Source organism: Pipra filicauda, unplaced genomic scaffold, assembly GCF_003945595.2.
Source record: "Pipra filicauda isolate LSUMZ 115617 unplaced genomic scaffold, ASM394559v2 scaffold226_size1812527_pilon, whole genome shotgun sequence".
NCBI classification, from domain to species: Eukaryota; Metazoa; Chordata; class Aves; order Passeriformes; family Pipridae; genus Pipra; species Pipra filicauda.
In genome coordinates, this window is record NW_024104339.1 from 1,564,971 (window position 1) to 1,591,227 (window position 26,257).

At 45.1% G+C, this 26,257-nt stretch overlaps 1 protein-coding gene across 1 annotated transcript in view; it reads right to left on the reverse strand.

Annotated features, from left to right (window-relative positions):
* Positions 1 to 200: 200 nt before the first annotated feature.
* The window catches only part of SDK1 (sidekick cell adhesion molecule 1), a gene marked incomplete at its 5' end in the record, with an annotated part of 210,307 nt that continues 184,250 nt past the window's right edge, over positions 201 to 26,257 (reverse strand). The window contains 5 exons of the mRNA XM_039381463.1: positions 201 to 6,542; positions 13,215 to 13,344; positions 13,564 to 13,684; positions 15,618 to 15,755; positions 18,500 to 18,664. Coding sequence (XP_039237397.1) covers positions 6,270 to 6,542; positions 13,215 to 13,344; positions 13,564 to 13,684; positions 15,618 to 15,755; positions 18,500 to 18,664 — 827 coding nt within the window. The remainder of the gene's footprint in view (positions 6,543 to 13,214; positions 13,345 to 13,563; positions 13,685 to 15,617; positions 15,756 to 18,499; positions 18,665 to 26,257) is intronic.

The window sequence follows — 26,257 nt, forward strand, 5'->3', positions numbered from 1 at the left end:
AGCTGAGAAGCAGCAGGGGTTATAAGATTTTACAGTCCAGAACAAACAGTGAGGAATTTCAGCCCGTTACATTTTCACTGTCCTGAGCTGTTAACTTGTGAGCACACTGGCAAGGCACCCAGAAACTTCTTCAATAACAGAAGAGTCTAGAAAAGTACTTTTTCCCCTTCCACAAAATAAATGTACCAAGGACACAGCGGTTTCAAAAAGGGTTTCTTTTAATCAGAAGCAAGTTTGCAAAAGAAGAAGTAACTTTCTCATATAAAATAGTGGAGTGGTGAAGGTGAGGCTAACAAGAGGTGTGGAACAAAAATCCAGGGTGAATCTCCAAGGAGACACTGAATTAAAAGCAACGATCTGATAACCGCAGTACACCGAGGGTAACTCAAACACAGCTGTGTAAGGTGGTCCTACCCCTAAACTGACAGCAGATCTCAAACCAGAGGATGGACTCCATCTCAAGAGTGGCAAAGTGACCAGCTACAAACCATAATATGGGGCTCTTGCACCTCTCTGCTACCTGAGAGCTCCCACTGTACGGTGACAGGTCCCAGCACTGCCCAGGGGTGTAATGGCATCGAAGGGGGAGTGCTGGTGGCACTTTCTGGGTGCCCCAAATGCAGAACGCCACCATTCCATGGTAGCAGAAATGCCCAGATCTAGAGATTTGGACATAAATGGGAAAACACTTTGACATAAAGCTCTGCAACCCCATTCCTGTCTCTATATCCAGTGATTCAAGCCCCAAGAAAGTGCACAGTGATCAAACAGCATCGGAATAATGAATTTCCTGCCAAGCCTTGAGGCCCCAAGGCCATTTAAAGTGGGCAGGTGGCAGCTTGGAGAAGATAAAAGTCTGAGTCAGAGCCTGAATCTCAAGTGCTAATGGTATTTCACTCCTTGTTCAAACATATCTCACCTGTCCCACTGTTCTGTGTGTGCTTATCTGCTGTGGCTCTCTACTACCTGGGCACAGCAAACTTTACACCTTCACAAAGTGCAAGCCAGCTTTGTTTGTCTGGGGAGCCTGGGGGAGGAGAAAAGGAGTACAGAAATACAAAGAACCCAAGGGACTGGAAGTGTTCAAGGCCAGGTTGGACTGGGCTTGGAAGCAACCTGGTCTAGTGGAAGTTGTCTCTGCCCATTGCAGGGGCATTCAAATGAGATGATCTTTAAGGTCCCTTCCAACCCAAACCATTCTAAGATTCTATGACTTGTCAGGTGGAGCCATTTCAGACCCAACATGTTCAATGCTCCTAAATCCAGGGGTAGTTTCTATAAGAAGGTTTCAATGGGTACTGTACAAACAACCACATCATCACACGTGGGGATTTGTCTAAATGCCACACCAACACACCCTCCCCCACCTCTAGTAATGCCATGATGATGTGTGGATTCCACACGAGCTGGCAAAAACCTATAAAAACAACCTAGGGAATGTGACTGAACTAGCAGGAACTCCAGGCTGAGGGAAGCTGTTTGCAGTATAACCTGCCCATGTACCAGATGTTCTGTGATGGCTTTTCCTCTCCAAATACCACCCCTCACTGTGTGCGTGCCCTTCTGGCTGCTACTGATACAGGAGATCAGTAAAGACAGGAGGTCTTGGCATCATGGGCAGTCTTACATGTCCCAGGTTTCTAGACTTCAGGATTTCTAATGACTCTGCCAAAGGTTATCTTTCCTGTCTGGTGGTTTGTTGTTTTTTTTTTTTTTTTTTTAAAGCTTCCCGACAAATTCCTTTTTTAAAAGGATTTTTCTCAAACAAGTTGCCTGCTTATCTGAAAGCAGTGAGTGGGAAAAGACATCGGTGCTCTGTATGTATAAACGTCTCTCTCTCCTCCCTTTTTGGAAAGCAGATTGGATAATCTTTGGATGACCCACTGGATTTCTTGAGGGAAGCAACGACAAAGATAATAAATGTATCTCCATGTCAAGATAGGCTTGGATATTTGGTCTAAACAGTTGCTACAGCAGTTTCTGGCAGAGACCTGGGTATAAGTAGGAAAAATGAGATCTTGGCCCATCTGCAAAACATCACTGGTTTTAACACTCAAAATGAAGAGGAAAAAATCCTTTTGGGCAATAGTTTTGTTCTGTTTTGGGGTTTTTTTTGGGTAGGTTTTTCTTTCTTCTCTCCAGTAATGCCAACTTCTAGTAAAAGTGGGATTGCTGGCCACAGTGTGATTCCTTAAGTAAACGCTGATGAAACCCTTTGCTCTGTGCTCTCACCTCTCCCTGCCCTCCCCATGAAGGCATTTCTGACTCCCAGGGTAGGGAAAAAGAGACTGTCAGAGATGAAAGCAAGAGAGTGCCCTCTCCTGTCCCTTGTCACCGCTGCCACTTGCACCCACAGCGCTGGCCCTGCACCAGCATCGGAGCATGAAAAGGTGGGAATGGAAAACGCTCCACCCAAGGGTGTGGGCTGTGGTGGGAACACACCAGGTCTGATATGGAGTACTGAGGGATAAAATGCTCCACTTGGAGTGGGCTGGAACAGTACAGCTCCTTTCACATGGTGCACTTTTGCACGTGATTTATGACAGGGACAAGGTGCTGGGAGCACTGGTGACAGCTGTGGTTGGTGTCGTCTCAGCCCTGGGAGAGGGTGAAGACTTGGGCACTTTTTTCCTGCAGGAAATTGGATATTGCTATGGCTATTGCATGAAAAACAAGCTCCTGTTAAACTGTTTGCTGAAATGTCTCCCTTGGCCATTTCATGATGCTGTTTTTACTTTTTAGTAACAGCCATCAAGAGACCTGAGAAAGGGGAAGGTAAATAAATAAATAAAAATAAACCATCCTAAGAATGCGTTTTAAATATAAGCCTTCATTTTTCAAGACTGTTCCAAACAGGAAGATGGAAATGGAAGTGGATTTGATGGGTGAAGTTACTAGAACATGACAACTAATGTTTAAAAGTTGTATTTCAAGGCTGCAATTCCCAAAGATTGCAGCTGTGAAATAGAGCTTTCTTGCTAACTGATGGAGTGTGTCCTTCCAGATAAAACAATTTACCTGATATCTGAAGTAAATAAAACCTACCCATTAACCATATTTTACAAGTACAGCACATCAGCAAGGAGACATAGGCATCATCCATGTAGCTACCCAGGATCCTGGGCAGCAGAACACTTGTCCTGTGCTCAGCTCAGGGCTGAGCAGGGCACTGCACCTCCACACTCTGCAACTGCCTATTGAAAATAAACCCCCATGTCAGAACAGCCAACTCCTAAACAAAACATAACCGAGAGCGACAACAGTGTGGATGAGAACGGAACAAAACACCATCGTTTGGATCAACAGGTCCTAAGGAATCACACGTAACCTGTTATTTCGGCAGCAGTCAGAAGAAAAGAGCCATACAGCCAACTCAGCAGGTCCTCAGCAAGCTCAGGCTTTTTACTTGCAGCTGGTTCTGAGGAAAAAGGAACAGTCTCTTCTCCTTGCTTTGTACAGATAATGCTGCTCCCCGTGTTGTCCTTCAGCAGAGCAGTGGCCACAAAGTCCATTTCCTTTACTCCCCGTGGTTTTCTTGCTTTGTTTTTGCTCAATGTGGTATCAGATCAGCCCCAGGGAGTAACCTTGCACCTTACACCAATTCTGATCTGGCAATATTCAGGAGATATGGAGCTACTCACACTATGCTTTCCTTTGGAGCAAACTCTTCAGTGTTTGATCTGCTTCCTACTAATCTATATCCCGAAGTACTTAGTGGTCCTTGAAAGGCTCCTCCTGCAGCACTACCTCTCATACCTGTTGGATAAGCGCCATTAAAACTCCAAGAGCAATTGCACTGCTATGTCAAATGTATAAAACCAAGGCATTTAAAATACGTAATCTGATGCATGAAATAACAAAGGAAAAAGAAAACAAAACAGAAAGCCACGTAGATAATTTTGTCTAAGAAACAAAAAACTCAGACTGCAAACAAATTTTGGCAGTTCAGTAATTAAAGCAAAGTCCATATGGCTTAAGAGAACAGTCAAAGTGCACAGAAGGCAGTGGGTTTTTTTGTTTGCTTTGCATTCCTCTTCACAGCAAACTCCAAGTCATCCTCTTTGGAGCCCCTTCTCCATCCCACACACATCCTACCCAGGTGCAGAGAGGGGGATGACTCACAGGGTTTTGGCTCGAGCCCCTGTCTTTGTGCATCCCTTGCCATCTAATGAGCTGCGGATCATTATCCCAAACTCAAAAGCCCTTAAACACACCCACTGGAGTTTTTGGTTTTGGACTTTTTCTTTCTGGAGCCTTTGGAGAGGAACAGCAATCCGGTGCCAAAGCTATCCAGAATCTGCATGCACCAAGAGCAGCAGTGCTCAGAAGCAGTGCCAAAGAGTAAAAGCAGTTCTGAGATCCTTTGCCCTGTCCAAGAGGCACTGAAAGGTGACAGCAAGGCTGAGCTTGCCCTTGAACCTCAACTGTTCTGGTGAGGTGCCACCAGGATACTCCTGCCCAGGCCTCATGGGCAGGTTGGTTTCAACAACCTGCCTTGAAGACACCACCGCCCCATGCCACAGATGTCCTGCATCCCCAGATGACATAAAACAACATCCCTAGAGAGGACAGGGGCAATTTTCAACAGTAACAGTGCCCACATGTGCCCTGATGGGACTTTAGCAAGCACCAGTTTTTCTGGCTGATCCACCTGGAAGGAAATGCCAGATGCTGGAGTGGCAAGGACTCGCCTCCTTCCAAATTCACCTTTGAAACCCTTGTGATAAAAAGTCTGGTGAACCAGGACTGTTCAGGTCCAAGGGCTGGCCTTGGATTCTGACAACTTCCTTGTGAGTGAATAACTTGCTGCTAAAACATGAAAGACTCAGGAAAAGGATAGAAAAGAAAAAAAAAAAACAAAAAGTGAGCTGTACAAAAGGATCGAAGATAAACTAAAACTCCCCTCTCTTCTTTCCAAGGGCCACAGTTTCAAGTGCACAAACAGGCTGTAAACATGCACAAGGTAATTCATGGCCCTAATGCCTGAAAAACCTGGTTAGCTTTATTTGGAGACATGTTGTTGCTTCTCCCAGATACGAAGCTGAAGAATCAATAAAAGGCACCTGTGGACACCAAAACTCTCCTAGTCTGTGTGATGTGTCTTTGTACTAAAAGAAATAAAATCAAACAAACCCTGCCACTGTGTACTTTTTTACAGACCAGTAAACAGGACTGCAGTGTCTGGGTGAGAAAGGATGCTCAACTTCTGTTGGCAGGGCAGGATAACTTTGATGATCAAACCCCTCATCAATTAGTAGACTCTCTAGCTTGTCACTGCAATTGTAATTGAAAAATTCCTCTGGCTTGCTGGGTTGTGTCCTTTGACTTTTAAAAAATGACTGATTCAAATGGTACACGCAGTCCACAGGGGAGGATTAGAGCCACGCCAAAAATAAACTGACCTTGCATCTGAATTCTTCCCATTTGCTTCACCCACCGCTGCCTACAGTGCTCTTTTGAGCCATCTTCTCTTCCAAAGGCCCTGGAGTTGGAATATTTAAAGAATGCAGCAGGTCCCATTTGAAGAAGAAAGAAAAGCAGGTCAGTAATTCAGTATAAACACACCAGTAGTGAGCTAGAGCAGAGTGACACATCTGAGCCTACGTTGATCAGCCAGTGCTCCTAATGTGGGGAGCAGCAAGGAGAGGAGGAGAGAGGAGGTGTCTGCTTTTCACCTAAAAATTTGTCCCTTTTCTGTGTTTTTCTACTTGACCTTGATGAAAGGGAAAAATTTAAAGAGGAAAAAAAAAAAGAAATAAAAAAGAGTAGAGAAAAAGGAAGAAAAAGGAGCCTGGAAGGTTTTATGTTTTCTCTTCAAATCACATCACGAAGTCACTCATTGCATCTAGGGAATTCACCTGCTTGTTTGGGAACGGTGGGACAGAAGGAGGGGAGAGAAAGAAAGAGGGAAGAGAAGGGCGTGGGAGCTGCTTCCTGAAGCAGTGTTACAAAAAGCGGTTAAAAAACCCCTACTATTCACAAGTGGTTAAAATCATCGCTTTTCAGAATTCCTTTCTGTCTTTTTCTTTTTTTTTTTTTTAAAACAAACGTTCAGCTCGTTCAGCTCCGTGTTTTTTTTCTTGTTTTTAGAGTTGATTGTCTTCAGGAAAAAAAACGAAACACCAACCCCGCCTCATGTGTGTTCCCATCCGTTTCTACCCTGATAGAGGAGTCACCCACAGTTCACCGCCCCGGTCACGCGCACACAGTCCCTGCGACGGGTCCCCCCGGGTGTCACCCGGGGCTCGGCCGTGTCCCCCAGCCCCGGCTCAGACGAAGGAGGAGAACCCTGTCACTGGAGTCCGGGAGCCGGGCGCGGGCTGTCCCGTGGGGGTGTACACCCCTCCTGAGCTCTGTGTCGTGATGACAGTCTGGAAATAGGGTTCCGTCTCGCTGGCGGTGCACTCCTCGTATCTGTAGGACGCCGGGTGCTTCACCCCTTTCTGCTGCCGCTTCCACGAGTTGTAGTAGGTGGGGTCGCTCATGTAGTGGTTCACAAAGGAGTGCTTTGGCAACTCGTCCTCATAGTCTGAGTCCGTGACCTGGAGCATCAGGAAAAAATATAATTAAATAATCGGCCATTAGCATCTATGGTTTATTTGTCCTGTTCCACTCTCAAAGAAATTAGAGGCAAGTTTAATATCAGCAGCTGACAAAAGGTGTAATGTTAAGGGAGGATGGTTTGAAGTCCAGGTGTAATACAAGCTGGGCTGTAGAAAAGCACTGTGCTCTGGTTTAGCCAGACTTTGCTCCTAGATATCACCCCTGATGAATGCTGGTGATAAGCAATGCAGAGAAATCCCTTCTAATTCACTGCAAGATGGTGCAGCAGGAGCCAGGAGTTCCTATTTGGATACAAGATGCAGGAAAGTGTAGAGATGCCACAGGGAAACCAAGAGCTTTTGCTCACTATCACTACTTCGAGCAATAATCACAAATGTTGCAATTAGAATTGAGCATCTCTCTTCTGATGCAAGGACAACAAGAATGTCTCCCACATAAACCCACTTAGGTTGGCCAGATGGGCTGTTGCTTGTGGTAGCCAGACCAGGCCACCTGCACAGTACTCTGGGTGTGGCTTACCCTGTTAAGTATTGAAAATTAGTTATATAACTGAAAGGGAGTTAAGCAAAAATTAGATTTTTTTTTTACAGGCAAACAACTCCATCTGCATGTTCCAGCTGATTATTGATGGGACAAGGTGCACAACCAGCGGCGACAGAAGAAAGAGAATACAAAATCTGGAAAAGAAGAGCTGCCAGGCAGGAGGGGCTGCTTTCTTGGGATGAGTCAGACACAGCTCTGTGTTCAGAGCGCATCTTACCCCTGAAACATTTATGCACGGTGGCTGGAGAGCTTCAAAGCTCATATCAATATCGAGCGGGAGCTCTATTGAGATGTAACCAGATAAGCTTTGTGCATCTGCCCCTCCTCTGAAGTGCTGCTGCTGTGATGCAGCTGGAGGAATCACAGAGGGCTTGTACATCTCTGCTGAGCACAGAGACCACGGCAAAGCCTTGGCCATGGTATCCAAGTGCACATTTTCCTTCTGTTCCCACTAACGTTCCCACCAATAACAGCCACATCCCATACAGCATGCTAACATCTATCCAGTCATTTCCATATCTCATGCCTTCCCTCAAAATCTCCAGTTCGAGCATGCAAAAGCATTTATTCCTTTTTTTTGCCCCCAACAATCTACACAGCCAATTCTAAAGGTAATTAAATATCAGAGTAGCAGCTGCCTAAGACATACAAGGGAGACAAGTAAGTGCAGCTCGTAACTGTTAGTTGCTGCAATTAGTTTCAAAAGGTTGGTATCGTTCTGATCTATGACACCACACAGCACACACACATCCTTCTTGATCCTCCTGCCACACAACTTGTCTCTCCTCCTCTAAAGTTCCTTTTTAATGGTCTCTGAAGAACAATCCTCAAATGCCTTACAAACCATCGTTTGAAAAGGGCACAGCATCCATCATCCCACTTCTTTGCTTAGATAGCTGCTTCAGTACTATTTTGAGCCCATTTCCCAGCTCAGAGGGTGATGGACAGAGCTGAGAAATTTTTCCCAGAGATTTCCAAAAGTCTGAGCAAAGCAGCTCTTTACAGCTTTGCAAAACTTCTCTTCCACTATTACCCAGGCTCCAGCTCTTTAGGAATCATGGATGGTTTGATTTTTAAGAATGACAAGCTTCAGGTGCTTTGACATGTAATTACTAATACAGCAAAGCCCTACCAGCATTTAATAATTATTCCAGAAGGAACTCAGCAAGTCTCTCTCCTAGAAGAACACTCCTTTGCACCAGCTGCCAGCTTCGGGAAGCCAACACCCAGCTCCCTCCAAAGACCTTCCTGAACAGGTGGGTTTTGCAGCATTCCTGGAATATCCCCAGATTTGGACCTCTTCACAGCCAGTGGGTGCAGAGAGCAGCTCCAGAGTTTTGGCACTGCTGGTGGGAACATGCTGCCAGCACTGCCCTGTCTGTTTTTGTAAGGGGCTCCAACAGGAGTGCTGCTGATGACCACAGATGTGGCAGCGTGGCAGGGAATGGCAGCAGGAGCTCAGGCAGGCTGGTCCTCAGCTGCAGACAAAACCAGCTTCACCAAAAGATCCCCAAACCCTGGTTCCCTCTGTACTCAGCAGGAAACAAGTTGTTGCACTTTGCATCAACCTACATCTCCAAACATTATGTTCTGTCTCCACAGTCTAATTTTAAGGTAAATGCCTGGGAAGCTGGGGATGATGTGGGCATCCAGAAGAAAAGTCTCTGCATCCTGAGTAGAGACAAGTGGTTATGGATCGCTCACCAGAAGCACCTAAAGATGTGAACCCCTTTGGCTATGATAGATGTGCTCTCTCCATCAAAGGCACAAGGCTGCCACTGCCCTTGCCGTGTCCTCTGACTCCTTCCCAATCCACCATCACTGACTCAGACACTTTCATCCACTCCTCAGGGAAACAACCCCCTGCTGAACAGATGGATCACAGCTCAGTTGAGCTGGAATAAGCATAAGGAGAAAAAAAACCCCACAAACTTCTAGTGACTCCTTATTGATCTTCCTGATGTCCCCAGAGACACACAGGAACATAAAGCCAACTAAAAGGCTGGAAGCTCTAAGGAGAAATGCAGAAAAGAAGCTGTATCAAGAAGAATGACACATGACTTTATAGGTATAATAGTACTGATGCAGACACTTGATTTCTGTCCATTGCTTGCAGAAAAACACTCACCCACAAAACTAATATAATTTCTGTACCTAAGCCAAATTCTTTCAAGACTGCCAGAAGTCAACATAATAAAGACGAGAAATACTTGGAACACTGTTACATGGGCTGCTGCCTTTTGAAATATGGTGACACTTGGACGTGCCATGAACTGAAAGAAGGAATTTAAAAACAATACCACCTGCTGATAATTTGTCCACTAATTAGTTCATTATACCAACTGAAAGGAAACACTAATTTGGTGTAAATAAGGCCAGTGCCTTTCAGAAGCAAGTCTCATAAAACATATATAGCTGCACTAATTTCAGCATCATTAGCACTGATGCTGGAAAGGATAACCTGCCTTGTTAGTGTTGATACAACATGTTTTCTCTGTGTTTACTTCAGAATAGGCAGGAACTGTCTATTCTGTCCATGTTTCTGAAGTATCTTCTAAGGTCTGCTCCAAGCAATACTCCAATAACTACCTTTATCAGCAAGGAATTGCCCTTCCACAGCCCCGATGAAAATCAAGGAGAAGCAAGATAAACCTGTTTAGCATGACAATACAGTCAGCTTATGCTAGAGGATTACTTTTTAGTGGTTTTTAAACTATTGAGTAAATAGAAATGCTGCAGGGCTTTTTGCTTTGTTTTCTGTTTCCTCCTTTCCATGTGACTGTGGCTGTGTTACCTTGGAAACCTCCATGGGCTGGAGTGTGATTGGTGTTCGATGACATTACAGACTGTCAACCAAAGGTACAGGGATAGCTATGAAACAACAAATACAGAAAATGAGAGGCTATTCAGGTATATTATTGGGCTATTCAGGTATATTATTGATAGCACAAAATGCACAAGTGCTGTTCAGAGGCAAGTCAGCGACCAGAGTTGGCTGCCTTAGTTCAAAATATACTTTTTTAAAGTGACTGCAATCTTATCAGACTGCTTCTAAAAATGTAGATGGCAGCAGTTTCTTTTGGTTGACCTGAAATGAATATGCTGTAAAAGAGACAAGGTAACCTAATATGCAAAAAGATTTCTCTGGACACAGGAGCCCCTGCTTATTTAATGTGTCACCTGCAGCTGGTTCCTAACACGGTGCTCAACTTGTCAAAATCGCTGGAGAACTTTACTGGAAACAAGTTAAACTGTATTCCCTGTGAAGTGTTAAGTGGAAATTTAAAATATTTTCCTACAGAGCTGAGAAAGCAAAAGCCATTTAGACTGCAGAGAGCAGTGGGAACACCAGAGCATTGCCAGCATTCTGCCCTGACTGATAACCTGTGTGACCTGCGAGAATATTTTCTCCTGGAAACAGTTTTTGGGAGACCACGAGGACACATGAGAACACACAAACATGCACCACCTTCCCCTCTCCTTCTGCAAAACTACTCTTCCATGGCTGGATGACATCGCAGATATATCATCAAATTTTTGTACATGGTGAACACCAAATTTCTTCAGATTATCTGTCCAGGGCCTTGTCCACTTGACTCATTAACTAAAAGCCTATTATTATTAATCACTTAGAAATTACACTCATAGCTGTCTCTTGCTCCATACCTGCCAATTAAACTTCTTTAACCTCATTAACAGTACTGGTTCTTGGCTTTCATGACATGGAGTAAGTTAACCACTTGATTTATGAATATTAAGAGTCCTACTTGATTTCCTCAATGTTTCTCTGGCTCTCCTCCTCAGGAGGGAGCTCAGAGGAACGCTCCCAGGCAGCTGTGTTTTAAGTGCAGTCAGTCAGACTAAGAGTTTCTCACAGACTTCTTCATGCTCAGTAAACCCCATGTGACTTGAAGCCAGTGAACTTCTTTCTTTTCCATAAAAATTCTTGACACCTCAGGCAAGAGGCGTAAGACTAAGCAGTAACACGATGACATGTGGATTGAAAGCAAAAGCACAGTTTTTGGCCCTGCCTGCCCTTATGTGCATCATATTAAGTGGAATTTGAGAACCATGCACAGATGTTTTAGAAGAAAACAGCATCAGCACCCTTTGTTGCAGAGGACCAAAACTAGGTAGAGCTCTTACATAAAAAGATTATCTTTAACTCTTCATATAAAGGCAAACATTTCTGCCTGCTAGGAGAGATAGAAATTCTGGAACTCTCAGAAACCAGAGCTTGTCTGTTACGATCTCCTTTGAGAACAGAAACAAAAAGAAAATAAAAGACAAACAGGAAGAGCTAATAGGTACAGGAACACTTGAAAAGAGAGTGGTCAATCATCTATACCCACCTCTGCCCCAACCCACCCTCACCTCCTGTCTGTACCCACCAATATAAACAGCGTTTTCAGGCTGATCAAAAGGCAGCATCTCCTATTGCTACCTCTACTGGGAGCATATTAACATTTCATGACTAAAAGCACTCCCCACCACAAAAAAGCCAGCATCAAAGACATTATACAGACAGGCTGCATATCTAAGCCCCAAGGAAAAACAGGAGGCATATTTTGTGCACATACTCACATGCACACCCAGATTCAAAAAACCACCAGAGTCTCAACTGAGACCTTCAGGCTCAACAGCAACTCACAGTAAATAAACAATATTAATAATAGCCTGAGAAGAAAACCACCCAAATCACTTCCTTCTCTGCTGTACAAACAGTGCACATAGGAGGCATAATGACACCCTGCAAGGAGACTTTTGCACATTACCAGGAAATACCACATGGGACATTGAAATTAATGTCAAAAGGTGCCGGTGCTAAATTCACGACCATGCTCAGCAAACTGTTTTAATGACAGGTTTAATGCTGGGCTGTTACAGTGACATGACCATAGCTCTATGGGTTTAATCTGGAGGGTAATGCTTGTGCATTGCAGAGACAGCAGCTTGAGCTCCACCAAGGAAAGCTGCCTTCATGACGGGTCGGCCACAGGGCAGCACAAAGCAGCAGGCTGTCTGTGGTAATTAGCAGGAGGTGAGAGCTAGGTAGCCAGGAAAAGCAGCTGTAGCTGCAGGTGCAGAAAAACTACAGATGAAAACTGTCATCTTCTTTCACTACTTGCTGCTCTTGATTTATTCTTGCTAGAAGGGTCACGTTTGGAGTGGTTTGGCCCACTGCTCGCTTCTTGCGCTGTCAGTTCAGATTCGTCAGGATCTCAGCTGACACCGTGTGATTTTAGAGACAGATTTACCTTTCTGGATATCCTTTGAAGTCTGTCTATTCACCCCTGGCCACTGTTGGACTTTCACAGACAAGAAGCATTTTGTTCCTTCTTCCAGGGAATATGGGACACAAGAGGGAGCACAGCCAGATGGATAATGCTGGCACGCACCCGCCTTCCTTGGAGAACAGTCTAAAGGCAACCTGAGCATAAGGCTGGGGTGTCCAGAAAGCTGGATGCTGGGCTCTCACAGCCATGGGGCCATGTGCTCCCTGGCAAGTTACTCATTCCTCACTGACTCCCCCTGTCACTGAGGCAGTGGTTATCACAGCTCAGACCGCTCTTCTGAATCATGAGGTTTGCTGTAGCTGTCTATAAAACAGGCACTGTGAACTTTAAACCACAGCTCCTACTTCAGTCAGTGCAACAATCCAAAACTCATCTCACCTTTAACCTCATCCAGGACAGGAGCTGGTTATTTTGCAGTGTCTATGCCTTTTCCCAAAAGTGCTCCAAGTTTGCAGCCCACAGGCAGAAGAGGATGTTCAGTCCCTTCCAGAGAGGTCAGCATACACAGTCTGACTGACTGCACTTATCTTTCTACCTGACCCTGGAAAACTGAATATCTGCTAAGGCCAGGTTTGGAATCTGCCCTGGCCGGGTCCTGCTTGTTATTCTTTCCTCAGATATTTTAATTTTAATTTAATTTTTTTGTGATGAAAACAGCCCGGTGGACATTTTAAAGGCCCTAAGACAGGCAAACAGTGACCACCCAGTATGGTGCAGGTCTGGGACTGGGACTTCAAAGACTTGCCAGGATTCAGCAGGGTTATTTGCAGTGACTGGGCAATACTTGGCGAGGCAAAGGGAAATCCTTACCTCTGACTCCGACACTTCCAAGGGCTTCTCGTTGAGGCCCAAGCCCTCGGTCAGCACAGCTCCATTGTACTTGTTGCAGATGTCCTCATCAGAGTAGTGCAGCCCCCCTGGGCTTGGGCGAGGAGGAGACCTAGGAAATGCAACACTGAGTGTATGGGATGCTGTCATTTCTCTGGAATGACACAATTAAATCATGCTTAGAAGCCAGAATCACAGCCTGAGGCAGAGACTTGGGCATTAGTCCTCCTTAGATTCTCCAGACAACAGTCTCTCCCCTTTGCCTATTTAACAGTTGCTTGAAGCGACATAAAAAGCCATTTCCAAAAGCATGGCATTCCCAGCTTCTTACCTGGTTCCATTTTTCTTTGAGAAGGTGCTCTTGATGTTCAGGTGTCTGCTGTTGAGCTCCAGAGCAGTGAAGCCTCCGTTATCCAGGGTGACTGACTCTTCTACATTGGAGATGGTTTTACCTAGAGCCAGGCAATGAAAGATTCAGCTGAAACAAAGGCACTTTCCCCCCAAATAGAACTGCAGAAGCTAACTTGTCCTTTCTGTTTTAATTATTTGAAATTCTCTTCACCTTTCTTACTGGCAACTAAGAACAGAGTGAAGGAAAGGAGTGTATCAGGAGTGTGAAGGGGCAGAGGGAGCCAAAAGAGGGGAATAAATAGGATTTATGAATGGATGGATGCATTTCATTCAGAGGTAGGTAAAATAGCACAGATAAACTGTGCTCCAAAAGTGCTTATTCGTGTCTTTTGACTATAAATAGAAACCAAGTGACTAATTTGGGTGGCCACTGAAGATGTCCTAGATCAGGTGCTGTGAATCCCATTCATGCTGACTGAAACAAAACAAGAGAAAGTAAAACTAAAAAAGGTAGAAAAAAGGGAAAAGGAAAAGAGAAAAAGAAAAGGCAGGAAAGAAAGCAAGAAAAGGGCAAGTGGATAGCAAATGTGAAAAAGATGTCAAAGCTGTAATAAGGATAAGACACAGATATGAGAAATCAGTGGACAGTGTAAGGCAGGAACAAGGACCGGGGACGGGAAGAAGAAGGAAAATACAGCAAAGTATATTATTTCTTGTGATCAAATACAGCAGGAGCTTGTTCCCTCTCATGTTCCTTCTCGGTAATCCCAAAGGTGTGAGCTCAGCCCGTGTCCCAGGGAGAAGGGTTGGGTACAAGCTGCCACTGTGCAGCAAGCAGGTGCTTTATCCTCGGCTCCAATTTCAGTGCTGCATTAAAACTCTGTGAACACGGATTTCTGACAGTACAGGTCAGACCCGTCTTTTCATGTCTGTCCCCCAAACACAGAGCAAAACTAAGAAGATGAGAGATTTCCTATGAGCTATGCATACAAATATGTAATAGTATTAACTCGGTAAAATGCCACGGTATTCATACATCTCATATCTCAGGGGACTGAAATCTGATTTTCTAACACTTGTTAGAAGTGAATTACAAAGAAAGAGAAGATCTTCACTTGGGGACTGAATTACTAAATACTGCCTGGAAGACTTCATTACATTAATCCCTAAGAACAGGTAGTGCAAAGACCCATCCACCCGATCCTACTCATTAATGTGCCTTTTCTGGCACCTCCTGGTACCAGAGCAATTCTTGCTGCAGGTGGAGGAGCCTATCAGAGAAATACACATGTGAACAACCCTTCCAGGACTTTATCATGTAGGGAGAAGAAAAGGTAAAAACAATTTTCAGAGCTCAAGAACTAGGCTTTTTGAAAGGGGACTATTTAACATTCCTGTTAAAGAGCAGGTAGCTCCTGTTTCCTTTCAAGAAAGGAGACCTGTAAAAATCATAACTAAAGGAAAATTCAAAGCTTGATGCTTATTTTGTGTTAAAGTCTAACAGGTCTAACCAAGACACCTCCTGGCTTCTTGGCCCCCAGCCCAGGAAATGCAGTTTGGCTTAGGGAAGGAATGTGAATGCAGGACACTCTAAATATACAGGAATTGTGATACAGTCCTCACACACACAGATCTAGAATATCTGCACTGGGTGCAGCCATACAAAAGCAGAATCTTTATCCTTCTCCCCATCTATTAGGGAATGATGACAAAGCTAAACAAAGTCTCAGTTGATTCCTTATTTGTGGTCTTTTGCCATGTGTTTGACCCAGAGTCCTTGGCTTTTGCTACAGTCCCTGGGACTTCCAGATGCTGTCCTGTCTGAGCCCATGGCTGGTGAGTATCCAACCCCTGATCCAGTGGTGATTATGGGGAAAAGCCATTTCTACCAAATCAGATAGCAAAAAGATCTGAGTCTTCTGCCAAACAAAATAGAGACAGTCCATGCTGATGAAATCAGGGGTTCAAAGGGAAGATATTTCCGATTCTCACAAGTCTTGAGAGTGTGTGCACAGCATGGAGATGATGCCTTACCTCCATTGCAGTTCTTGTACTTCTTGCTCTGGCCATGCAGGACCAATGCAAACACCACCAGGAGGATGAGGATCAGGCTTGAGAGAGCCATCACCAGCAGAAACCACCACTCCTCATAGAAAGGGGCTTCCGTTTGTGCTGAAAGAGCAAAAAACAAATTACGTTTCCTCTTTATGCCCCTTCAAAATTTTCTCTTCCTCCCCACAGTGAACAATGCATTGATAACAGTGCTCAGGAGAAAGAGGCGTTCAAAGGATGTCACACAGTCTACTGGGCACTTTTGAGGGCCTTTCTGACACTTCTGAGATGGCAGAGAACAGGAGCATATCACAACTCCAACACAGAATCACAGAATGCTTTAGACTGGAAGGGACCGTAAAGATCATCCAGTTCCATCCCCCTGCCATGGGCAGGGACACCTTCCACTAGCCCAGGTTGCTCCAAGCCCCGTCCAACCTGGCCTTGGACATTTCCAGGGATGGGGCAGCCACAACTTCTCTGGGCAACCTGTTCCATCTCTACAAGCACCTTTCACACACCTGGAGCAGGGCTCCAGGATCCCTTAGCTAAGAAGTTATCACCAAGAGAAGAGAGGCAGGTTTCTTCCCACGGCTCTGCACACCTACATGTCTTGACTACCATGTTAGGCTTAGTACTCCCTGGGTCAAAGGAACCACTAATACATCTGTCATGACCCATGATTAGTCCAATTTTCAAGAGGCTTGCCTTGCCAAAATGCTGCTCAGTAGCTGTTTGAAAAATACAGCCAGTGACAGGCAAAAAAGTACACTTGGTTCAGTGTCTTTCAGTACCTCCCTCAACTCCAACTTCCAGCATTCACTGCTGCTCTTTATCACCTCCCATCCGCTCAGCCAAGCCTGATGTGCAGCACATGGGTATCAATTCAGTTGCCTGGACTTTGTGCAATCTCAGGTCATTTCACCCCATCTGACCTCAATTTAAGACATAAAATGATACTAACTTCCCCTTTCTGGAGTTATCTTGCCAATCTTGGTTTAAAGTAATAAGTATTGTTATTTTCTTGCGGTGACATTCTCTTTGTCTTCTCTTGAGCTCCCTCAGCTTTGGGAAAAAAATGCAGCTGCTGGAGCATGAGCCAGCAGTTGTATATAATTCCCCTGTAGTCCAGAGGGTGGAACACCACCTGGCAGGAGTGGGCAATGCCAGGAGACCAACATCAACCCCTCGTAGCACCAAACCCAGGCACTCTCTTTCCCTGACTGTCCTGAGCCTGGATCTGCATACAAGACTGTTGTTAGCCTGACAATATGAGCTTAAATTTGTTCCAGATCACTGGGTATTCTACAGCAGGGAAAAGCAGCCCCTTTTTCTTCTTCACTAGGAGGCCAGTCCAGGCCAATAAAATCCTAAAGGCAAACTACACAAGCCATGCTGGGCTGAGCAGATTCAGGGCAATATATACCTCCCTGCGCCAGCTGAAGTGGTCAGCCTAAAATGCTTTATACTTTTATGACTGTGAATCTCAACAGAAGCCTCTTACTTTCATGCAGCAATTTGAGAGGAACACTGAAGCATCAAAAGGAGGTGAATTAAATAGTTCTGTTCAAGTGGAGAACTTACAAACAAGCAGTTTATTTATAGAAAGCATCACAAGGAGCTGCATGCCCAGCTTCAGAGGGAATAATGTCTTCCAGGAAAGGAAAGACTGACATGACTGCTGATCCTTTACATTGTGTTACAGCCTCTGCAAAACCACAGATAGGAAAAACACTGACTCGTGGTGTTTGAAGTGGGTTGTCCATGCCCTTGTCCTGAAGAAGAAAAGCTGGGGTAGCACTCACACTGAAATCCATGGAAGCTCTCCTGGGCTAAGTGGTTAATTGTGTCAGGACAAACGCAGCCACGATGGCAATAGCAGCGTTTGCTGCTCCTGCCTTCTGGGTAGCTCTTGAATGGTGTTTATGCTTTTCACTGGAGCAGCAAAGAGATAAAAGCCACTCCAGATACTGGAGCATTGCCAGGTTCTCAGGACTCTCCAGAATTTTGAATCACAAAGCCGCTTTATCAGGTTCTTTTATTCCCCCTGTCTTTGCTGACACAGCAAGGGTGAAACCTGCTGCTCAAAAGCAACCTGGAGCACAGCTGGGAGGGTGAGAGGAGACCCAGCAAAGCTGTCCCCAGGGCAAGGTCTCCTACCTCACCACAGGCCACTGAACTCCAGCTGCCCAGCCCTGGCAAGCTGAGGGGAATTTGCTTTTCCAGGTATTGAAGTTCTTTCAGAAAACCAGAATTCTGGGCTGCTCACAGGGATTTTGGAAGCATGTTTAGGCCATAGCCCTGTTTACTGGGGGCAGGAAGGGTGGGAAGAGCCCAAAAGCATCACCAACGAGCTGTTCTGATGAAGGATGACTGGAGGCATCACACTGGACTGGAACTGCCAGCACAGAGGATTATCAGGAATAATTTTGTGAAACTACTCCTTCATGTTTTTGAGAAAATTACATAGAAAATGTTTATCCCAGAATCTTGGGGAAAAAAAAGAAGAAAGCAGAGCAAACAACACAACAGACTAGGAATGGAGAAAAAGCAAACAAATTCTAGACTGTGTAAATTAGTCTTAGGACAAGAGATCTTACAGATGAACACTCTGAGTAGCTTCTTTGTCAATCTTAAAAATGGCACACATGCGTTTTTCCTCTTGAGAGTAAAGCATACTGTAATTACAAACCTTGACTCACCACCACATTACTCCACTTTTATCCTGAAACAAGTGAAAACACGCTGCCCTTGATTATCTGTTGCAACTAGAGGATCTGGGTTGTTTCTTTTTTCCCCTTTTCTCTCCCAACCTCAAGAAATTCCACTGAAAAAGATACTTTTTTAAAAAAATCCATGATTACCTGATACTGCCACGGACGGAACACTTGGCTCTCCATAGCCAAATTCGTTGACAGCCACCACCCGAAATTCATAGGTGACACCCTGTCTGAGTTTGTCCAGGCCGACTGTGTAGGAGGTGGCACTGCGAGGGATGTCCTTCACAAACATATCCCAGAGTCCTTCATCTAGGAAAGCAGCAAGGAGAGAAATGGCATGAGCTGTGTGACCTGGCACTTCCTCCTGCTCGCTGGAAGAGGGTGTCATCAATTGTGTGTTGGAACCGCAGGCAGTGGACATACTCACCTGAAGGCTGCTCTGTGATGCACACAAATGTCAGAGTGCCCTGCAAGGCCCCATCTGTAAATGCATTTATTTATGATGGGGTCTTATCACAGCCCAGATGGAAGAGATCTCCTCTAAAATCAGCAGCAGCACCCACAGTGACCTGAGCTGGCCAGAGCAGCTGCCCAGCCATCTGGGCCCCTCCTGATCAGGAGGTAAGGCCACTCATCAGCACGCCTGGCATTTCACAGCGCAGGTAAACCCAAAGCAGCTGCTGCATTAGCGAGTCCTGATCACAAAGGTTTTGCCTACTTCTTACACTGCAAAAATGGCTTCGCTATGGAAGCGCAGAGGTGAGGTTTGCACTAATGGAAGTTTTGGGAAGTTTTTGTAAACTGGTGCCCGAGGGACTGGTGTCACTGGAGTGCTGCTTGCTCCATGATATCAATAGTGTTATGTTCTCCTCGTGGCACAGCCCACAGAGTGAGCCTGCTGGAGCTGCACTCTGTGCTGTACATTTTTAAACAGGAATGAGGTTTTTCTTTGTATTATAAATCTCTCAAAGTTGTTAGAAGCACAATGCCATTCTGATGGAAGTGTTTCACTAGGTTGATCTCCGTTCTCAACAGCCTTAATAACTTCGATCCTGACGCACATCCAGACCAGGCAACATTCCCATCCCTGATCCATTCCCGCAACCTTCTACTCACTTGACTACAATGGAACAGACTTTCAACAAGATGGATGCTGGTACCAGTAAGAACGAATCCAACTATAATTAAAAATGTCACTCCATAATTTTGAGGGCAGGAATCAAACATTAATCTAACCAAACTGCCTTCCAGTAACAATTTGTGCCCAGCACTTTCGCTGAGGAAACGGAGTCGCTGTCTATGCGTGGGGCCAAACGCCAGCGTAGCTCTTACAGACCTGACCTCACAAGCATCCCATTGGGCTCTTACTTTCAGTTATCAAAGCCGTTCCAGCAATGTCTATTTTTCTCTGCACGTCCTCCAGCTATGGGAATAGGATGATAACCTCTGCATAGATACGACTCCAGCGCAGGAGCTGCCTGCTTTGAAAGACAGTCCTCTGCACTGCGAGATTCAAGCAGCAGCAGGACTTCTGTAGCTTGAGGTGTTATCAAGGTAACAATAAAGCAGGAGCCAGCAGCACTATCCTCAGCAACTTGTTCCACTGCTGCAGTGTAAGGCAGGAATCTGTTCTCATTTGCTTTGCCTTCACCTGAGTGTAAACTAATTGGAATCACCGCAGCAATGCCAGAACTGTGCTGGTGTAACAGAGCAAAATTTGGCCCTTAGCCTACTCCTGTGCAACAGGGAATAGCAGCAAAGATGGACTGATTAACACTGCAGGTGCATTTCCATGTGAATGTTTTAACTCTGGCATCGGTAAGTATTGGCTCAGTAATTTGCACCGTGCTACATGTCTAGAGACACACACAAAGACTAACAACCCCCAAACTACTTCTTTTCTGGTCAGGAGGATTGGCAGTCTCAGCGGATGCAAAAAGCAGGCTGAAATGTTATTGTTCCAGCTGCATTTGAGAAAAAAACAAAGAACAATAAAAATAGGTAATTTTCCTGCCATGCTTAAAATTCAGACCAATACATTATTCACCAGCATGATCAGAGTATAATGAAGTTATCATAATGTACCATTGTTATGTATTAGCTGGGTATTACAATGGCTATAAAACAAGAGATAAAATATTGACTTCCCTTTTACAGGGCAATAGAAGCTGAGATTATTTCTACCATGTAAAGTTACAGTGTAATAAAAAGGGAGCTTGGGATTTAGTTTCTCTGAAGAGGGTGAAGTGAGGGATGCATTTTCAAAGTTGGATTGTTGCAACCATCGATACTAGGGAGATGCATCTCACGACTATAAAATATTGCCATAATTGCTAGAATTGCCTAAGCTTTCATAAACACATTTGTAAACAGCAATAAGAGAATTTGAGCCCATTGTGAATTGTCTGAAAAGCAATTTGTTTGCATTGAAAGCCACTTAAATGGGAGAAGAAAAGCAACAATAAAAATGAATGTTCAGCACTCATTACAACAAACACAACTGTTCAGACATGCACTTTCTCACTCATTTTCTCAAACCTATCAGGGTGCACAGTGCAGAAAATCCAACAGACCAAGACGTGTACATTTAACCACTCTGTGAAAGCTCGCAGTAAGTTGGGAAAACCACCCTTGAGAAGTCAGTGTTGCATTTCCACATCTCTGTCCCTTTGGCTATGGTGGTGATCCTGTGGGGCAGCAAAGGATCCTGGTGATGTTTCTTCAGAGGGATTTCTGTCTCAGAGGGACTCAGAGATGCTCCAGCTGGTGGCCGTGTATTCTCTGGCCCACCCCCCTTTGATTTTAAATGTGACCCAGCTTGTTATCCTTGGGATCCCAGAAAAGTGCTGATGCAGCTACAGTGGTCAGAAGTCTGCAAGGTGGCAGCCTGGGAGAAGGGATGTCCTACATCTTCCACACTGCTGACCCCAAGCCAATGTTATGCACAGCATAGTATGTGGCTTCCCAAGTCCTGGTCAACAATATTTTTAATATTTAACATTTTTAATTCCAGAGCCTCAATTAATTCATCTTATCTCCATGGAACATTCAGACCCCTCTTTGTACATGGGCATCACAGTCAGATATATCTGAACTAAAAAAGCACTTTATTCCAGTGGTGAACTTTAAGATTAAATATTGAACACACTGAATGCATTCACTGCATCTCTCCCCCCAACCCTCAAAACTAGGTGTGCTCTAAATGTTAGAAGTTCAGCTAAAAGAGAATTCATTAGAAGGTCACCTGTGATAGCAAAGACTGGTCTTTAAGTTCAGGAGAAAATCATTAGTGCACCACACACAGCATTTTCCACTCAGTTTAGGGAGGAAAGATGCACATGCTGTGGCTGGGACATCAGCTGGGTATTAACTCATAGAAACTCCTGAAAAAAGCAAAGTTTGCAACACCAGACTCATGTGAAGACGTGCAGGGCTCAGCCAGTCCCAGGCAACAGCTCAAGGGAGGCTGCCCTTGCTTCTCCTTTGGTAACATCAATCCCTGTCTTCATTTCCCATTGCCTTTCACTGGGCACTTGGCCTCTTTAAAAAAAACTAAATGTGTGATGGAAAAGGGATTCAAAAAAAGATTAATTTTATCTTGCTGCTTCTTTCTCTCGAGGCTCCACCAGCCCCAGCTCTGTCCTTATTCCTGCTGAGGGGCGGTCTGATCTTCACCTCCCGGCCTTGATACCTTCGTCCCACCTGCTCTTGAGGTACAGGCATGGGGAGAAGATCTGAATGACAGGGGAAGGTGAAACCACCTCTGACCTAAAAGAAGGCCCAGCCCTCCTGGCTGGGTGCCGACCATTCCGTGTCGGAGTGGCACTGCCGACCGCAGCCATGCACGGCCCCCGCGGGCCAGCCCGGCTGCACAGGCCATTAATCAGGGGCTCCATGCTAAATAAAACTGTCAGTCAGTGGCGAGGGCTCCTGGCTCTGCTAACTCAAGCCACTAACAACCCACGGCAGGGGAGATGGAGAGCTGTCAGTTATTTGGGTCTTAAAAACCCGCCTTCCCCTCTCCTCCGGCCTACGAGGAGAGCCTGGCCATAAAGCTCCCTCCTAATTACACATTAGGAGGTTTATGAGGGGAGAAGCTGTGGAGAGTTAAGGCCCGGCTGAACGCTGGTGGTGTTCCTCCTACAGAGGACACAATTAAAACCTGGCTGTGTTTGTCAGAGGCAAAGGGCTGGATTATCATGCAAACTAGTGGAAGGACAAGAATGGGAAGTGAAGGCTGACAAACTGTCAGCCGTGACATGTCACTCGCCAGCAGAAGCGAAAAAGGCCCCGTGGCAGATGCCGGCGATGCAGCTGCACCCTTCACTTTGAATTTACTGACTTGTGCTGGTTTGTGTCCATGTTTGACACTGCGCTCCCCCATTTGGTTAAAAATAAATAGAAAAGGAGGAAAACAGAAAAACACTACTCAAGACACCAGAAAGGAAAACTGAAGTGAGATCTGCCCTCAGGGCGTGGGAAGCAAAACCCTGTATTTATGAAACGGACAATCCCCACTCCAAGTAGATGGGTTCTTCTCCAAGATGTCTGCTGCCTTCATGGAACTGATCCTCTTGGAAGCTGGAGAGGGACTTTTTACAAGGGCATGGAGCGACAGGACAAGGGAGAATGGCTTCGCACTGACAGAGGGCAGGTTTGGATTAGATGTCAGGAAGAAATTCTTGGCACTGGCGAGTGGTGAGGGTGGTAAGGCACTGGCACAGGTTGCCCAGACACGAGCCATGAAGATGCGGCACTTAGGGATGTGGTTTAGTGGTGGACTTGGCAGTGTTAAGTTTACAGTTGGACTTGATGATCCTAAAGGTCTTTTCCAATCCAAATTATTCCATGAAGCAAATTGACTGAACACCTCCAGAGCTGCCCTGCAGATGAAGATGACTGCAGCAGGCCAATACATGGATGAAGGTCTCATGGGGACCGGCACGTATCTAGGTGCACTCCTGGCACTGTGGATCCCCAGGGCATTACACAGAAACCCATCCAGGGGATAACTGAGAAGGCAAGTCTGCGTGAGACTGCTGGCACTCTACAGACCACATGCCCACCACTAAAGTACAGTACAGCAAGAGGAGCTTTGGATGTGGACCGGGGTTGGGAAAAGAGGGGTGAAACCAGCTTCTGCATTCTTTCCAGGAACTTTAACATCTTTGTGCCATTTCTGTCTTTTCCTCTGCGTAAGAGCTGAGGACATGATCTATTACCCATTCCTCAGCCAGCCTAGCTGATGTCTAGGGAGCACTTACGATGGCAGAGACAGAGGCTGCTTAATTGCATTTCTTGTAATGCACAAGGAGCTGAACTGGAATCCATTTCTCCAGGGGCAGAGAAGTTGAAGGAAAAGAAAAACTCTTCTGTTTCTGTAATGTCTTCCTCTAGCACAGATCACTCTAGAAAAAATATTGGTTCGCCTGCTTCATCCCCGTGCCTGAGTATACTCAAAATGCAGAGGAGGTAGTGAGCCTGGTCACCTTCCATAAACCCAGCAGAGAAACAGGGAAATCAAATGAACAGCCTCAGCTGCCTGCTGCCACCATTGCTAAACCCAGCAGGGCAGCAGAGCCCTGGGAGACACAGCAGGACTCCGAAAAACTTGAAGGGAAGTGACAAAAGGGAGTAGGGTTTGCCATTTCTGACAGAAAGCCACCCTCCTACTCTGATGGAAGAGTCTTGGCAGGGAACTACAGCAGGGAAAACGAGATGATACAGCATTTAACGTTTGGGGTAATGAGGCCTATAATAGATGACACTTGAGATGTGAAGCACTAAGGTAGTGGTATTGCATTTAAATATTGGCAACAAGCTAAAGTTTTTCATCTGTCGGCTCAACGCCCCTTTTTTGACCTCAGAAGGATGAATATCTTTTCCTCCCTTGATTTTATGTGAAGGGCACAAGTCAACTGCTCTTCTTTTGGACAACAACTCCTTAAAAACAAAGGTTGCTCCAATCCACGCTCTATTACCCCTATAAATCAACATGCAAAAGCAAATTATTAGAACGATATTGAAACGGGAGCTGCTCTGAGTGACCAGCCCTGACAAGAGGAATTAGTTCCCTGCTTTTGTTAAGCCCGTAATTCAGATTTCAAAGTCTTCCGTGCAGAGATGAGGAAGAAAAGCAGCACAGAGAGGAAGCCGACGCTTGGGTGGAATAAGCAAATCTTCCAATTAGTCTGTCTCCTCTCCTGGATCACATTTCACGCTTCCTACAGCTGCACCAGAACGAAGGATGAGAATCCAGCATACAAATGCCGAGTTCATTTGCTACAGCAGCATGAATAGGATTAAAATAATCTGAAGAGGAATTAAATGCCTCAACAGTCAGGTTGCAAGAGCAGGAGAATAAGACCTCTTCTGTGTGTTTCCAGGATCAGTGGAGTGGGGCCAGCAGAAGTGACCCAGGGTTAATGCAGCTCAGACCTGCCTTGGAGGGACTATTTTCTTCCTACTCAAAAAGAGTGGGCCACAAATCCTACCTCCTTAGCCATGAACTGTGAAATGTTTGTTCACGTCCAACGGTGAGACAAACAGATGAGTTTGCAATGTCACCACTCACACGAGTTGAATTTCCAAGCTTGCAGACAATCTGTACGTGGGCTGCAGGTTTCCCCCTAAAATACTCTTACTCACAAAAATCTGTTTGAGGAAAATGTAAGCTGGTAAGTGAACTTCAATGAACAGGTTTGGTTTAAATTGTTACCTAAACAGTGCTGTTCAAATAAGAAAGTATTTTCTACCTATGAAGAAATAAGGACAGGAATCAAAAAGCTGATGTAAGTGAAATAGAAGCACAGCAGTGTCATGCCTCTAATTGAAAGAAAACTTGAGCACTCCGGGAAACTCCAGGGAGAAGGTACACAATTCCCTTGATTTTGTTTTGAAAACAATTGTCAAGTTAAATGACAGAAATAAGAAAGAAATTTTAGAGTCAGAGCAGAGCCTCACTACAGAGCAAATCCTATCAGATACAGGTATGAAAATCTGCATCTTCAGGGATGACCTCAGAAATGCAGGCAATACTTTTGTTACTGGTCTGGTTAAATGTAATTAGAATCAGTGGTTTTAAATGCAACCTTACATTCAAGACACAAATAAGAAACAGGGTCCTTTATACAATCAAACACATAAGCATTCCTTTAATCAATACATAATCAAGCAGTGTGCAAGCACCTAGAAGTAAAAAAAGAAAGAACAAGTAGCCAACATGGATATGTCAAGTATAAATCATGTCTAATTTCCTTCTGTGACAGAGTAGCAGACCCTGTCAATAGAGGAGAAAGAGCAGACATCATCTATCCTGACTTCAGCAAAGCTTTTGACTTGGTGACATTCAAACACGGCCCACGTGAAAGGAGTATCTGGTAGATGCATCACCAGCTGGAAAACTGTACCCGGAGAAGGGTTATCAACATTCACTGTCAGAGTGCAGGGAAGTTATCAAGTGAGATTACACAGGGGTCTGGCAGCACTCACTGGCTTTCCTTAATGACTCAGTTACCAGAAAGTGTGTGCTTATTGAATTTGCAAGGGGTACCAAGCTGGGAGAGGCTGCGAACAGGCTGGAGCACACGCTGACTTTTAAAATTACCTTGTCCAAGTGGGGAAATATTCCACAAAAAGGAGAGAACAGCTTCAGTAAGATGCAAATCCCACAAGCAAAGGAGCTCTGGGAAAGCACCAAGAAAAGCTGTGGTGATAGGGGATTCCTTCCCCCCCCACTCAATGCCCTCCCTGCAGAACAAATGGGGGAAGCAATGTGTTCACAGTGCTGAAGTCCTGGCCCCATTATTAACAGTAAAACAGTAATTAGCTGCTGTGCTCTGCTGCAGAAGAGGACAGATTTCTATCTGTGGTCCTCAAAATACAGCTTGCAAATACTTATTA